Source organism: Alligator mississippiensis, chromosome 11 (genome assembly GCF_030867095.1).
Source record: "Alligator mississippiensis isolate rAllMis1 chromosome 11, rAllMis1, whole genome shotgun sequence".
NCBI lineage: Eukaryota > Metazoa > Chordata > Crocodylia > Alligatoridae > Alligator > Alligator mississippiensis.
The window spans coordinates 30,407,545-30,424,785 of record NC_081834.1 but is presented as its reverse complement, the minus strand read 5'-3'; the positions used below and the strand labels follow the sequence as shown (position 1 = coordinate 30,424,785).

The 17,241-nt window shown below is 44.8% G+C and overlaps 1 protein-coding gene across 2 annotated transcripts in view; it reads left to right on the top strand.

The window, feature by feature from the left end:
* Positions 1–17,241, top strand: part of UBE2Q2 (ubiquitin conjugating enzyme E2 Q2) — a 90,092-nt gene that overhangs the window by 66,850 nt on the left and 6,001 nt on the right. The window contains exons 7-11 of one of the 2 annotated variants that reach the window (XM_059714761.1): positions 10,984–11,044; positions 14,147–14,237; positions 14,566–14,624; positions 16,084–16,132; positions 17,021–17,116. In XM_059714761.1, coding sequence (XP_059570744.1) covers positions 10,984–11,044; positions 14,147–14,237; positions 14,566–14,624; positions 16,084–16,132; positions 17,021–17,116 — 356 coding nt within the window. The other variant, XM_059714762.1, reaches the window with a different exon arrangement.

The window sequence follows — 17,241 nt, the reverse complement described above, 5'->3', positions numbered from 1 at the left end:
TTTTCTTTTTTAAGCTACTAATTTAGTCTCAAATTAAGGGCTCCATAATACATTATTTTGACTGTAGATTCAGACGAAACTACAAAACTTTTCTTGGATAACTGAATAGTAAAGCTATTGTTTAACAAGTAAAATATCCTCTATCAGCATCAAGAACAAACTATATATTTTTGAGTGGACAGTGTACTCCTTGTATTTAGGAATTTTAGAAACTGTAGGAAGCTAAACAAGATCTAGAATCTCATGTCATCACACAACATAGTTTGAACTATGTTCTGCAGGTTTTTTTTCTATTTGGAAAAAAAAAAGTGGAGGGAGCAAGGAACTGTCTTGCTAGTTTAACACTTTACTTCTTTTTTTTCTTTCCCACAATCATTAAGGACTTAATCACAGACATGTATAATTCTATACTGTAAAGTTCTGAACTTGAAATTATTATATAAGGATAAATAGAGAGGCCAAATTCCTCAGCTAACAAAAGCTGTTTGAAAACCTCCATAACTGACAGAGGTTAAAGAAGCTATAACGCTGAAAAAGCTCCAGTGCCTTATGATGTTACTGTTTTTAAAGAGTTTCACAATCCGTTATTCCCTTTCTGTTAAATTCTGCAATTCCTGAAACTAAAATAAGTCACAAATACAAACTAATCCCTCATATTTCTATTTGTTATGGTCTGTTTTTTAAAAACTTTTGTTCTTTTATATAGCACTAGTTGCAACGGGTTCTTTGGTGCATTGATATTGCATCCAAATCAATTATTCATTACTTATAAAAATTCCATTTCAAGGAAGCTGCATCAGCAAGTATTAACACACCAAACAGTTTTTCAAGAAACTTGGAAAAATTCCTGATAATCTTGGCAGATAATTTTAAACAGTATTGGTTTGTACCAGAGAAACTAAAATGAAATCTGAGACTTTCTCTATAGATAATGAAGCATTGGGTTGTGTAGAATGTCCACAAAGTCTTTACATATGAGAGTTTTTTCTTTAAAGCATTGGTTCATCACTGGAACCATGACTACTTGTCCCATAGCAGTACAGATTTTTTTTTTTTAAATAATGTTAATTTTCTTTTCCATCTACATTTATTATGTGAGCAAACAGAGTAACTTTGAAAGTTCCCTTGACCATTTCTGAATGAATAAAATATCTTGGAATGGAAGGTCTTCAGGGCTAAGGACAGACGGTTAGAAAGCCCAAGCCTAAACTGATTCAATCTTTGAAGACTTCTTATTGGTTCAAGCTAAGCAGTTTACAGAAAGTGAACTGATGTTTGCTTTTTAATAGTGAAAGGCAGACAGATCCCTGCATTGGGCCATACCAGGCGCCAGGGGTGCTAGAACTTGCCCACAGCCTGTCGGCCAGTACAGAGAGCCAGGGAACAGTGATTTTCCCCAGCTAGTGTCCAGTCAGCTGAGAAGGTGTGGGGGTAACTTCCCCACCAGAGCTCAGCAGGGGCTCCCCAGTACTGGGGAAAGGGTAGGAGGGAAACCCCCAGTGGGGTGTTTCTCCCTCTCTCCCTGTGCCCAGAGCTGGTTCCCCTAGCCATGCCCCCCCCCTCGGTCCCGGCCAGCTGAGGAGCAGGCCTTGAGGGACCGCCCCCCCCCTTGGACCCCAGCCAGGGTCTCCCCCACAAAGTGGAGAGGGGGGAAGCCCCTGGCAAGGCACATCTTCCCCTCTCTCCCTGTGCCCGGAGCCAGACCCCTTAGCCACACCGCCTCCTCACTCTGGGGGGCCAGCTGAGGAGGGGGTGTGAGGGAAAACCCTCCCCTCTGCCTGGCACTGGACCTCCAGCTGGGGTCTCCCTGGTGTTGGGGGAGGGGGAAACCCCCAGCAGGGCAGTTCTTCCCCCACACCCCAAACTCAGAGCCAGGAGTTGGGCCACTCACCTGGCCATGCCCCCCAGTGGCGACACAAGGGGTGCATGGGCTCCCCCCGAGAGCATGGGTGCGTCAGCGCCTGACAGGCCGCACTCTCTGCTTAAGCAATGGGCAGGGGGGGCAGGCAGGAGAGCCGGTGCCCCCCCTGCGAGCGTTGGCCAGGGATTGGGGCACGTGCATCCCCTGATTAAGGTGGCACCAGTCACCCATGATGCCCCCCTCCTTGGCCAACGGCTGGCTGAGGAGGGAATGGGGTGGAATGGCCCTCCACCCAGCTCTAGACCCCCGACTGGCCTGTGCCAGGTGCAGGGGTGGGGGAGCCCTCAGTGGAGGTTATTTTCCCCTCCCACACTTCATCCTCAGCTGGTCTGATGGCCAAACTGGGGGCATGGCCAGGTGATCAGCCGGCTTCTAGCGGCAGAGAAGCATGTGGTAGGGGCTTTGCTCCCCTGCCTGAGCCAGGAGCTGGAGTGATCACCCAGCCAAGGCCCAAGACCCATGTTCAGCTGGCAGGCTGGCTGAAGAGGGAGTGGGGAGGAAAATGACGCCCCTGCCTGGCTTTAGATTTCCAGCCAGCCTGTGCCTGGCATGGGGTGGAAAGCCCACAGTGGGGGCCATTCCCCCTCCCCCCCAATCTGCCTGCCAGCTAATTCCCACCCACATGGCAGGAGCTAGCACCTGCTTCCCATTGGCTCTGCCTCGCACAGCCCCAGCAGCTCCCGGCCCACCAGGGTGTGGTACAGGATGGGAGTGCCACTAACATGGGAGTAAGGTTAGAGCTTGCATCGCCGGCTGCAGCTCCACCACTCCAGACTGTCGTGCAGCAGGCCGGGGGGGAGCCCTGCCCCTGCTGCCCTGACCCTGATGTTCTCGGGGTGGCTGGCCTACCGGGGAGTGCATCAGGGGCCTCTGCTGCCTGAGTGCCAGCCCTTCCATAGGCTCCGGGGCTTTCTTCCCCACAGTGGGGGTTTTACTCCTCTCACCTGAGCTGGGAGATGGGGTGATTCCCAGCCATGCCCCCTTCCCTGCCTGTGGGCCAGTTGAGGTGGGAGTAGGTGGGGGGGAATGCCTACCCCCTGCCCAGCGGAGGGGGTAAGCTGGCAGTCAGCGCTTTACTCCCCTGCCCCAGCTGGGAGTTGGGTCTATTCCCTGGCTGAGAAGGGGGTGAGGTGAGGAAATCCACCCTGTTTTTGGCTGCTAGAGATAGAAAAGTCCCTGCTGGCAGCTGGGGCAGCTCTGTTGTAGCAGAGAGCACAGCCTAGGGCTGCAGAGGATGCTGGGGGACACCAATTTAACTTAGACCAGGAAGGGGTCTGTGATAGAAGTTCCATAAACCAGTTTGACCCAAATCAGTTAAGTCTGATACTACATTGAACCAGGTTTATCTTAAACCAGTGCTGGCCATTTTGAAACCAGTTTATGTGCACTGAACTTCTGTTCTGTTGCAGGTTAAAACTAGTTTCTGATTACTTAAACTGGTATATGTATAGCTTCTGTCCTTAGCCCAGATGTCATCTAGTTATTCACTGGTTCAATATTATTTTTTGACAACAGACACCTACCCATCTGCTTTCACTTATGTGAAGAGCTACCCTAATAAAAATGAGCATTCTTCATTTTGAGCTCTTGCATGACAAATATCCCAGTAATTCAATCATTCTCTAGTAAACTAGGTAAAATGCCTCATTTCTTTTGACAAATTTGAAAGCCTAGGCTCACAGAACTATGGAGGCATCCACTCTCTAAATATAAAATGAAGGTTTTGGTTGGTCCATATGGAATATCTTACTAAGCCTCTAATCCTGCACAAATCTTCACCAAGGGCTTCTGACTGTGATCTTGAAGAGATGAGAAGCAGATAATTGGTAGGTGTTAGGTTGGTACATTTATTGCACAGCTAGTGTTTCCATTTCTAAAAACAGCCACAGTGAATGAAATGCCTAGAGACAGCTGTTCTATGAGAAAATAAAAGTTAGAAAGAGAGTGTGAATAAATCCTTAAAAGGATACCATCAAATTAGTTCCCTTTTGCTTTAAATGATGTGTATTACAATTATATAGTGGGGAAAAAATATAAGAAGTGTATTTGTGTTTGGAGTTGCTTCAGACTCCAAACTTGAGAGTAGTCAGTTTTTTTGTGTTCATCTCCTTGGTTTATCTTGTTCATTTGACAAGCCTCTGTATATTTGTTCTTACTTGCTCACATCTGCCATTGTCTCTTTCAGAGAGAAACCTTATGAAATAGTATAGGAGAGAGAAAAACTGGTATAAAATGAGGAAGGAGTAGTGGTGTGGGGTTTTTTTGGTTTTATTTTGTTTTTTAATCAGGACAACTTACTTTTAAAAAGCCTGTGCCAGAAATCAAAATGTGTACATCTTATATTAGTTGAGAAGTTCATGTTGACTGTCCCTTTTCCCAGCATATCTGGCTAAATGGAGATGCATTAGAGGTGATTCTAAAGATATCCCTAAGAATTTGTTAACCAGCAAAAAAGAGCAATTATGAATTATTCTTCACTCTGAGGACACATGGCTTTAAAACGGTAAAGGAAGAGGAACTTTCTTTACCTCTGAAGTTCAAACAGTGCTGAAATATTTTCTGGTAATAATAATTTTTTTTGGTGGTGGTACCATTGTACCCTTATCTGTCTGAGGGAGCCTACATTTTCCCCACTAAAGCTGTGTACACATAGTTGAGGCCCCATGTTACAACTTGCAGACTAGCCTGTAGAGGGTTCCAAGAATCAAAAAAAGGCTGTTCCTTAGACAGCCGGGGAAGTTGCTAGTGAAATGTATTGTCTTTGCAAGCCAAGGGTCCATTTGGTGAATTCTGGTCACTTGCCTGTTAGATGGCAATAGGCCATGAGGGCTTGGTCATCTTTCTAGAATTTTGAAACATCTTAGCAACTTGAATCTTTAAAAACAAATGATAGACTTATCATTTTAGTAATCAGACCAGAGTCAATGAAAGGTCTCTTGTGGAATCTTGAAGTTTGGGATTCACTCTCCAAGTCATTCCTGATTGTTTTGCAGTCTGTTATAACGAGTTTTGTGGTACTTCAGTTATTCTTATGCTAAGAAAATATACTGTTAAGAGGCTTCTCCATTCTGTCTCCAAATCATTAATTTTGGATGTGAGTGGAAGAAAATATCCTATCCTATAGGGAAATTGTGCCCATGATTAATATGTTGAAAACCTGAATGAAGTTTTCAAATGCCAACAACTTTTTTGTTATATCAGAGCAGCACAAATTGAAATGATACTTAAAGACTTCCATTTTTCTCAAGGGTGATTCAGAAAAAATCTGTTCATCTAGGTAATTTGGGAAAAACCCCTGTAACTTTTTATTGTCTTCTCCAGTAGAAGTGTGGTATACTTGCTGTACTTCCTGATTTTATTTATTTTTTTAAGTGAGGCTTGAGAGCCCTGTAGATATGTTTCTCCTTACCTGCCTGATTGTCCAGGTGGTAAGGGGGCACACATGAAATTATGATCATTGCTGCTACTTCTGCTTGTATATTATGTGTCTTTGCTATCATGACACATCTGCTCTATCCTATTACAAATAATGCAGTAAAATTTCTGAATGTTTTTGGGCTTGCATACAGGTTTCCTTCACCAGCCACAGGGGTTAGGTTCCTGAAAGTTCCTGTGGTTGGCAAGACAAAAGGCTTATGGGAAAAATGGCAGGTGGCAGGCTGGTGCATGGCCATGGAAAACCATGGTTACTCAAAACTGTATACTGTGGTAGCCAAAAAAAGATTAAGCATGGCTACTCAAAACCATGGTTGGCGAAACTGTGGTTGGCAGGGGACACCTGTACTTCATATCTGCACTAATTCTGATCATTGCAAATGCAACATAATGGATCTTAGAATAATACCTCATACTAATTAGCATCAGTAAAATTGCATCCTTGAGTGTTTTTAAAAGAATTGTTTACAAACTCCTTTAAGGAGGAGGGTGGAGTGGGGGTGTGAAAATCATCAGGATCTTGATGCAGCTAACTTTCAAAATATGTCTGCATGTGTGACTTGATTTTTTTTAAAGGTATACAGATTATATCCTCTTGATAGCCTTGACTTCTATAACTAAAAATTATTTGTGTATTCCTTCTACATTATTTTATACAATAAAAGCTTGAAGAGTTGAAGCTTTGATATCAAAGGCATCTGGCAAACTGGAAATTAAGATCTATGTAACTAGATTTCATAGACATTAGGGTTGGAAAGGACCCCGAAAGATCATAGAGTCCAGTCCGCAGCCTGAAGGGCAGGAAATCAGCTGGGGTCATAGGATCCCAGCAAGATAAGCATCCAATTTTCTCTTGAAGGTGTTCAATGTAGGTGCTTGAACCACCTCCAATGGCAGGCTATTCCAGACCTTGGGGGCTCGGACAGTAAAGAAGTTCTTCCTTATGTCCAGCCTGAAATGGTCTTGCAGTAGTTTATAACCGTTCAACCTTGTCATCCCTTGGGGTGCTGTGGTGAACAAACGTTCCCCCAGATACTGGTGGTCACCCCTGGTAAACTTATAGGTGGCCATCAGATCACCCCTGAGCCTGCGCTTTTCCAGGCTAAAGAGTCCCATAGCTCTCAGCCTGTCATTGTAAGGTCTGTTTTCCTGACCTCTGATCATGAGAGTGCAGAGGAGAGCCACACACAAGCTTCTCCACATCCTTTTTGAATTGTGGGGCCCAAAACTGGACGCAGTACTCCAGCTGTGGCCTTACCAAGGCTGAGTACAAGGGGAGAATGACGTCCCGGGATTTGCTTGAGAAGCATCTATGGATGCAAGCCAGTGTTTTGGTTGCTTTACTAGCTGCAGCATAGCATTGAAGGCTCATGTTCATCTTGTGGTCAATGATGACCCCCAAGTCTCTTTCTTCCGTAGTACTAACCAGCATTGCACTGCCAAGCCTATAAGGATGCTGCAGGTTTTTCTTCCCAAGGTGGAGAACCTTGCATTTATCGGCGTTGAACACCATCAGGTTCTCACCCGCCCATTTGCTGAGCCTGTCCAGGTCAGCCTAGATCACCCTCCTGTCTTCAGATGTGGATGCTTTGCCCCAAAGTTTGGTGTCATCGGCGAACTTGGCCAGTCCGCTTCTGACTCCAGTGTCCACATCATTAATGAAGATGTTGAACAGTATGGGTCCAAGGACAGAGCCTTGGGGGACCCCACTGGTCACAGGGCACCATGACGATTGGCTTCTGTCAATTACCACCCTCTGGGTCTGACCACGAAGCCAATTTCCCAGCCAGCGGATCATGGTGGACCCAAGGCCACAGTTGGCCAGTTTTGCTAAGAGGTGATCATTACCAGAGAGAAGGCTTTTTTGAAATATATGGGCTATGATGCTAGCCAGCCCCTTGAGTACCTTGGGTGTAGATTGTCGAGGCCCGCTGACTTGAAGGTATCCAGCCTCTCAAGGTGTTCCCTCACGAGATCAGCATTGATGGAGGGCAGGGGATGTCCCTCACCCGGACCTCCCTGTCCCGTAGTGGGCATGGGCGTCCTATGGGACTGATGAAAGACCGATGCAAAGTACCCATTTAATAGGTTGGCTTTTTCCTGGGCATCAGTTGTCCCATCTGGTTCAGCAGGGGTCCAGTGTTGCCCTTGCTTTTCCTCTGGTTCCCCACATATCTGAAAAAGGACTTTTTATTATCCTTGATGCTCGAAGCTAGTTGGAGTTCAGTTGCAGCCTTGGCTTTCCTGGTTTGCTCCCTGCAGGACCGGACCAGTGCAGAATATTCCTCCTTGGAGGTGAATCCCATCCTTCATCCTTTGTAGGCCTTTCTTTTTAGCCTCAGGTGCTCTGCTAGATCCCTGGAGAACCAGGGGGGCTGCTTGCCATCTTGCTGCCTTTCCTCTGAGATGGAATAGAATTAGCTTGTGCATCAAGGATCGCTCCCTTGAGGAGCAACCACTCTTCCTGAACTCCCCTCCCCCTGGGGTCATGGTTCCTTAGGGCCTCACTTACAAATCTCCTGAGCTTGTCAAAGTCGGCTTTCCTGAAGTCAAGGACTTCTGTATTGCTGACTGACTTGCCAGCTTTACAGCGGATAGTGAAGGTGATCAGCTCATGGTCGCTGTCACCCAGCTTCCCATCGATCACCAGGTTGCCGATTAGGTCATCCCCAGTTGCCAGTACCAGGTTGAGCAGCGCTTTACCTCTCGTTGGCCCATAGGCTTCTTGAGTCAGGTAGAGGTCATCCACGCACGATAGGAAGCTTTGCAACCAGCCTGATTTTGCTGAGTGATCCTCCCATGAGATGTCTGGGTAGTTGAAGTCACCCATGACAACCATGGTCCTGGAGCATGCGGCCTCAGCCAGTTCCCGGGTGAACTCCTGGTCAAGCTCTTGACTTTGGGTGGGAGGTCTGTAGCAGACTCCCACCATTGTGTCTCCTGTGCCGTGTTCCCCATGGATTTTAACCCAGAGGGTCTCCAGTCGTCCACCGTGGTCGTCAATATCAGCTTGCAGGGACGTGTAGTTTTCCTTAACATAGAGAGCTACACCCCCACCCCTAATTCAGCATCATCTAAAATATAAAAGGATTGGTCCCAAATATACTTTCTTCACAGGCCTCCTGGTAGCCTGTCATCCTTTTGATTTTATTTTCTTTCCACTCCAACCTCCCCACCCTGCTTTTTGGGTTGCTCTTGGATCATCTATCCTGGGGTAGGCTGTTGGAAGGAGGGGAGCAGGAGTGCTGGCACAGTGCAGACGTTGGGAGTTGGCAATTGATACAATCTGGCCCAGGCCTATCCACTTTGCACCCACTGCTGGGGACACTGGATGGAGTGGGCGGGGTCTCTGGAGACCAGCCAGGACCCTCCAGGCAGGGCACACCTGGCCAGGAAGATGGAATGGCAAGGACATGCAGGGAGTGGATCATGGTTTGGCCTCGGCCCTGGCCCCACGCTGTCACTACCCCACAATCCTGGCCCCCGCCCATCTGCCCTGCTCTTGGAGGCTGCTCCCCCGCTGCCAGAGGCCCCATCCTATCCACCCAGTCAAGTGTGACCTGCCCACAGAGGTCATGGCTGGTATCCATGGAGACCCTTCCCACCCACTTCGTCTGGCACCCCAGCAATGGGCATGGGGTGGACAGGCCCAGACAGTGGGGCTGGGTCCAGCAGCAGTGGAGACACCAGCAGCATCAGCTGGAAGGAGCCCAGGCTGCTGGGAAGTGGGGTCTGGCTGCCATGCCACCCCAACCCAGGCTTGCACTTGGGGGTGTCAGGACCAGCCATGTCCGGCCTGGGCCAGGCAGGGTCAAGGACCCACTGTGAACTGGATAAAATCCCTTGATGGGCTGAATACAGCCCACAGGTCATATTTTACCCACCCCTGGTCTATCCACACCTAATAGTGAAGATGATCTTTCTTATTATTTATAATTCTACCCCAGGTTCTTTATCTTTCTAGCAGCATTGACTCCTTGCCTTTGAATTATGACATTCTGTATTCAGACTAGTGTGCATTTGTAGTCAATCTGTATGTAAATGTACTGTTACTAACGGTAATGGACATCAAATAAGGTGGGGCTCTACCTATGTTAACAGGCTGCAGCCACCACACTCTGGCCCAGGTGGGACAGAGGCAGTTGGGGGCCCTACTACAGCAGCACTAGGGAGGCAGGGGGCTGCAGGTTGGGAGTGAGGAGCATCAGCATGGCCTGAGGGGCCAGGGAGCTGTGGGTCAGGAGTGAGGGGCACCAGCAATTTGCATTGTGCGAATTGCACAGTGATGAATGTCACTTGGAGGGCCACATGTTGATATTGCTGTTAATATTTTTCTGTTAGTGTTGATTCTTCTTTTAAAATGAAGACTATAGAACTACTTTAATTTGTAGTGTGTAATAAGTATTTTGGGGCCAAAATACTTGCGTGTTTTCTACTTAAAGTATTTACTGGGTCGGGACTGACCATTGATGTTTACAGGTGGGTCCTGGTACAAAAAAGGTTGAGAAGCATTGCTCTGCATCATGCCTGCTGATGTCCTCTGGTCTGACTTCCTCAGCTGTTCTACCACAGAGTGCTTGAAAGCAGTTGCTGACTTAAGTCCACACTTCAATTCTGGGGGGGGGGCTGCTTCAAGTAGTCATAAGATGCCATGTCTCTTCATTTCCCTTTAGCCTCTCCAATATCAACCTCTCATAACTCCTGTCTAAATAATCTTCCTTTTTCTTGATGTAATATAATATAGATACCCATGCTTCAAACCTTTTGAATCTTTTCCTCCAGGGCACACATCAACTTAGACTTGGTGCAGATGAAGTGGTCCTGACCCTCTGGGAGGGGCACAAACATGGCACATCCCATGTAGATCACAACTGCTGACCCAGCCTCCATTTGTGCTTCCTTTCCTCCCTGGAGGACACCTAAGCTGAAAACGAACAAAATAAAAACCACTGAACAAAAACCCACACACAAAACACTGACACCTGGTGCCTTGTGCACACCCACACAGGCTCCTGCCCCCTGGATCTATTTGTTTCTCTGTCTCTCCCCCTCTCTCTGCTGGGGACTACCTAGCCTCATTCCACCCCTTAATTAGATAAAGCAGGCCCAGACAGACCAAGTCCTGTCAATCAGTCACTCTAGAGGTGGGGAAGAAAGAGGGGGTGGGGGAAGGAAAAAAAAAAAAGCCATACCGCAGAAAAACCACACACCAGGCAATAGGCAAACTCAAGCACAAATCAGACACCCAAAGTCACTAGCTCCCAGGAAAGCCTCAAGGCAGTCTCACTGCTGAGCTGCTTATCTTGGTGCAGCTGCTGACTGCTTACTGCTCTTCTTGAATTGAAGTGGCAGAAGTCTACTATTAATGGGACCATAGGACACCCTGGATTCAAATGGTATTTCCATTGATGCTATTAAGAGTTAAACTAATAACCTCCTTGCACTTCTCCTGAAAGTGTACAGCTTGATACCAGTACCTTATCCATGCATATAGCGGATTAACCACTGCTTTTATTTATAGACTGTGCTAAAGGCACTTAGAGAGAAGATTCTAATGTTTAAAAAATAAATAAAAACCATTCAGTCAATTGCTGAAAGAAAATGTTACTTCTCTGATGTTTCCACAGGGATTTATTCAGTGGAACTTGTAAATGACAGCCTGTATGAGTGGCACGTTAAACTTTTAAAGTAAGTGACTTTTTTTTAACTTCACAAAGCAGTATCCTGTATTGACACTGTTGAAGGGATGACGTTATGGTCTAACTGGTGTGTGCTATTGGGCTTTCATGGCCAGAGGACTCCAACTGGAGGCATGCTAGGACTGAAATGCATAGCTAGTAGGGCTATACAAAGCTTCGGGTCTGATTCGATTCGGAGGAGGTTTAGCCCAATTCGGTGGCTGAATCTCTGAATCCGAATCAAATTGGGAAACCAATAAAAAGGTCCAAATGGATTTGGAAAAGATTCTGAGAGCTTTGGAGATTTGGGTAGTCCCCGCTTGCTGCCGCAGGGAGCTGGACCCAGACTCTGTGCCAGTAAGTAGGGAGGGCTGGGGCTGGGAGTGGGGGGAGGGGACCATGGCTGCCCCACTTGGCTTCAGGTCCTGGCTCTTTAAAAAAAACAAAACAAAAAAACCTCGGGCTTCTGCCAAGCAGGGGAGGGTGATCCCTGCTGCCCCCCACTGCCCCATGCTGCATGGGGGGGCTCTACCACAAACCCTACCTCACCCCACCATGGCTGCCTTGCCCAGCCCCAGCTCCCCCCCCCCCCAAATAAAATAAAAACAAAACAAAAAAAAAAGCTTCCACTCACTAGCTGCTGTAGCAACTGTTGGGGCCTCTGGGGGTGTGTGGCAGAGGCCCCCCCCCCATCACGGGGCAGTGTGGGGCAGCAGGGATTTCCCCCCCCCCCCCCCCCCCGCCTGGTAGCAGCCCATGAGTGGGGGCTTTTTTTGAAAGAGCCGGGAGTTGGGGCCAGGCAGGGCAGCTATTGACGGCGCTGGAGAGTGGGCAGGAAATGAGACCTGTCCAATTCGGAGATTCGGCTGATTTGGCAGCGGTCGAATTTTTCCGAATCAGATTCAGCTGAATTGATTCGGGACAGTGATTCGAATCACCAAATCAAATCGCTGTCCCCCGCAGTGGTCGAATCCAAAGCAAATGCTAGCTGCTTTGCACAGGCCTAATAGCTAGGTAAAGCTGGCACTGAATATGCTCTTCTGCACTGTCAATCTGGTGTGCTCTCAGGAAACCTTTATTACTTCTGAAATTCCTTACCCAAACCACCCCCCAAAAATAAAGCCTCTTGAGATGAAATTCCTTATACAGAATCCTTTCTGCTTGTTTTCTGAAGAAAGAAGATTTGGGTTCACTCTTGCATAGCTTGAGTAACAACTGTGTTGCTGGCCTTAACATCGCTCTCTAATTGTACAACTCACCAGTGACATGAGAATCTGTTTGTCAGTGTAACAGTTCCCGTATCTGTTCAGGAATTATGAAATGAGAGCAGTAACATCCTCACTTGTGTAATTCTTTTACTGCCCATATTGGCTAATGTCTCATTGTCCTAAAAAGGCATTTCAATTAATAAGTTTCCCCTAACCAGTTATACTTGTTATAAATGTCTACCTGTATTGATAGGTAATGGGTTTTGTTTAAGGGGTTTTGTGGCTTTGTTTGAAGGTTGTTTGTTTTTTTTAAGTACTACTTCTCTTGGAAATTACCCCTGCTGAAAGGGTAACCCACTACCTTTGCACAGATTAACTTTAGGAAGGAAAACCATACCACAAACAAGATGAGTGGCATCTATCTTTAGAAGTAATAGAGAGGATTGTGTCCATCCAGTATGAAGTCCATTGTAGAACTGCATGGATGTGCGTGCATTGCTTTAGGAAAAAAAACCCTTCGCTGCATGGATCTGTTCGATTTCCAGCAGTGAAAATTCCTTTGGAATTTGAAAGAGGATTTCTAAATTTGCAGGCAAGTCATTGTTCAAACCAGGAGTGATGACTGTTATGTGGACTTGCAAAGGGAAGTCCCTGTTCTTCAGTACAGTGCACAATGCATCCAGCAGATATGTAACAAAATATTCAAACCATTGTACCAGATCTCTGAACTATTGTGTACAGTTCTAGTTACCCTTCTTCAAATTGAAACAGGTGCAGGACCTGCCAGGCCATTCTATCCAGCCCGTGGGTCCCCTAAAAAATTTAGAAAATTAATATTTATCTGCCCCTGGCTGCCTGTCATGCAGCCCTCAATTTCCTTGTCAAAATTCAGTAAGTGGTCCTCCGCCCGAAATAATTGCCCACCCCTGCGTTACAGCAAGGGAGTGGACTTAGTGACCCAGAAGGTCCCCTCATATTTTGTGTTCTTAAGTATAGCATCTGACCTTATTCAGGCCTGTGAGGGTACCAGTTCCTGACACAGAATTAACACAGTTCTGCAAGAACTCATAACCAGATTGCAAGCTATTTGTAGCCCTACCATTAGCCCCTCACTATAAACAAAGGTATTGAAATTCTGCGGCTAACAGAAGCTTTTGATGTGTTACTCATTCCAAAATTGAAGAATTTATCATCAAATCTGATGCAGAAATCTTGTTGCATCTGACAGTCTGGTCTTAAAACCTATTATTTAAATGAAGGGACTGAAAAGCTGTTAATTTTTAGTAGCGTATCAACTAAGAGGAACAATAACTTCCTCTTTCAAACAACAATAGGGTTTTGAATATCTCTATTGAGAATGTGGAGAAAAACATCAGGAATGGTGGGAGATTTTCTTGCTGATTACTTACTTTGTAACTGATCTTGAATCTTCTACAATTTTTTTGAAACTGCAAATACATGGAAGTAGATAAAAGACTCAACCCGTGTCCAGACAGGCAGGGGCATGCAGTTTGTGGTGCCACAAACGTAACTATGGGGCCACAAATTACATGTGTGGAATTTCGAAATATGTCCTGCAATGCAAATTTGCAGCACAGGGGCAAAATTTGCTTCCAAGATTTGCTGGCCAGAGTGTCTCTGTGCTCCATTTGTGCCCTGGCTGCTCCAGCATACAGGAGGAGCAGGGCAAGGGCAGTTTGTCCACAGTGAAACAATGCGTTCCTCAACAAAGTGCATGTGCAGGGTCGTGTGCCCCGGCACAGATTTGTGCTGCTACTGTTTGTGCTACTGCAAGCGCATTCCCCTGCTCGTTTGGATATGACCTTAAAGAGCATCTTCTTTTATAGAAAATTAAGTGATTGACTTAATTCTTTTGCTCTTTTTCTTCCACCTGTAACTTCTAGGGTTGATCCAGACAGCCCATTACATAGTGATCTTCAGGTCTTAAAAGAAAAAGAAGGTGTAGAATACATTTTGCTCAATTTCTCTTTTAAGGTACGTGGTTATCAGAAGAATACTGGGGTTAAAATTACTATCTCAAAGTAGATACTGTTTTAAATAATCTATAAGCAATGTCTGCTCAGGGGTCATGGTATACTTTTCAAAAAATAATCTAGTAATATATATATAAAAAAAAAAAAAAAAAATCTTCCGTAGCTGATTTTCTGGGCAACTAATTATTTCTGTATAAATGAGAGATGAATATGTTCAGCTTCCAAAAATCTGTATGGGATTGTGGTCCAAAAGAGGTAGCTGAAATACCTTTCTCTTGGGTACTCATGTTGAAGCTTAGTATTTAAACCTTTGTATCTGTGCTTTTCAGGATAACTTTCCTTTTGATCCTCCCTTTGTGCGAGTGGTGTCTCCTGTGCTTACAGGAGGGTAAGTTTTAAATCCAATCTTTTAAGACCTGTTTTATAGTAGAAACATCATTGAATGTTCCTTTCTCTTATGGGGAGATGAGGTACTTTTGAAGCTCAGAGTCTTTTCCCCAAAATGCATGTGTTCGAGCAAAACATGGAGATTGATCTCAGGAATTGGTAATTTCCAAGTAGTGACCTCTGTGTTCAACCACACCAACTTTTTCCTGACCCTCCATTATTGCAGGTGTGCAGTAGCACTAAAGGTAACCATTGGTGGTTTTAACTCTGAGTCAACCTGCTCTGCAAGATGATGTAATGGTGTTATACTGGCTAATATATGCTGGGCCTCTGGTAACAGGAAGTGTTATGAAAAAGTTTAGTACAGGTGTAGCCTAAGAGTGTTTTCAATTTAATGACATTTCTTGCTCCATAAAGTGATCTAAAAAATCTGGTTGCAGTACCTTAGCTGGCATATGTAGCAGAAGTGTTGTAGGTATTGGAGGGGAGGCAATAAAATTAATCAATTTGCAATGCACTCTCATCACCCTCCTAAAATGAGTTCTCAGATACGGGGCTTTTGCTCTTTTTTTCATTTTCCCTTCAGAAGTCAGAGCCTGTGGAAGTGATGCTTGTTCTGACTTTGTTTTAACCTGTGCCAAACTTAACTTTAATAAATGTTAGATGGTAAATATGCCTACTGCTGTCAGTATGTACATAATATCAAAACAGCACAAAGCAACATTGCTGGAAAAAAAAGGTTAACAACTCACTGGGCCTGGATTTATGACTGTTTGCAGAGGAATGTAACACAATTCTAATTCGGAAGTATGTCTGGAATGCCCCCAGTAGTCCAAACTAAGAAGCCATTCTGCATTTCATGAACTTAAAACTCTACTCCATTACTGGTTCTGCAGTGCTCTAACATGTTGTGGATGGCAGATTACTAATAAATGCCATGTATCTGGGGTCATTTTTGGACCAGAAGTAGCAAAGTATTTTAGGAAAAGCTGAATTAAGATTAAATACGTCTTTCTCTAGTCTATGTCCTCTGTAGAGCAGAGGGCATTCCACGCCATTATGAAGTTTTGGGAATTGTTACATTCCTTTATGGAAGTTGCTTTTAAAAACTACACGCAAGTACTACATCCATAACAGAACTATCACAAATAGCAATCCTCCTCCACACTTTTCACTTTTGAGAGTATAAAAAACTGTGCAGATTAGCTGAATTACTGATTCTTATTAAGCCTTCCCTCATCTGGGCAAAGCAAATTAGTTTCTCTTGTAAAACATTAATCAGCTCTGTAGATCACCAATTCTCACCAGTTTTATTTATAGCTGTGAAAACAGTATGACAAACTAACCCTGTGCAGCCTAAGATCCTATGACTGTGATATTTTTTTTTTTTAACTAACTGATCTCAACAGAGATGCCAAAAGTAGTAATTTCACTGCTTCTAATATAGTATTTATTTTTAGGTATGTCCTGGGTGGAGGTGCATTATGCATGGAACTTCTTACTAAACAGGTGACTATAGATTCCATCTTACTTTGTATTCTCAAGAGTAATGGTAAAAGAGCACCTCTTAGTAGGGTTAAAAGTGATTTTTGAAACCTGTTAGCATTCTGACTGAAAACATGCTTAAATTCATGGCAACACCTGCTTTTATTATCTTAAAACACTTTAAGAACAAAAGACGAAATCAAACACTCCAGGAAGTGCCTGAACAAGGCCCAAAGATTGGTGAATTTAATTCTGACTTCTCCCTCCATGCTGGGGAGTGAGGCCAAAAGGGGATGACAGAACTGTAGTCCTCTCCTTTTCCCCCCTCCCCTTCAAACTTGCTTCTCACCTCCCATTCTGGCAGCTGCCTCAATCTGGACTGGGATGGGTATAAATAATTTGCCACCTGAAGAATATAGCGACTGATCACTACCTCTTAAAAAAAATAACCCCTTCCATCAGAGAGATTCCATTGAACCCTGAAGTGGTGAAACAGTGCCAGAGAGGCAACCATCTTCATGGGAGCAAAACTCTCTCTGCTTGCTTAATTGCTTCACTGAAAAGTGAACTTTAAAAGTTGTAAATGCTATTGTGAAGTTTCTGAAAGTGAGTAGAGAATAGTATAATGTAGTTGTGTTTTTCTTTTGTTTTTTGTCTTGCCAGATTCTGGAAATGTGTGCAACTTGGCATTTTCCTTTTTCCTACAAGTTCTTAAAGTTAACATAGTTCACTTTAGTTTCTTGTTTCTCTTGGTAATAACTAATTGTTTTATAGTTTTTAAAAGTTATTGATGGAAAATACCAGGGTTTGCTAGAGTGCGGCAAAACCAGACATTCTTTGCAAAGTGGATTTGCAAGGTGAGCCTAAGAATCCAAACACGCTTTCTGTAGAAGTATTTCCTTCTTCCTTTAGGGCTGGAGTAGTGCCTATTCAGTAGAATCGGTCATCATGCAGATCAATGCCACTTTAGTCAAAGGAAAAGCCAGAGTACAGTTTGGAGCCAATAAGGTAAATATAAACGGTGTAACTGAAATGATTTTTTGTGAGAGAGTATTCTAGTGTTGTTTTTAATATTGACTCTTGAAGGAAGACCCAGTATAACCCAGCTCTTCCTTTTCCAAGATCCCAAAGTA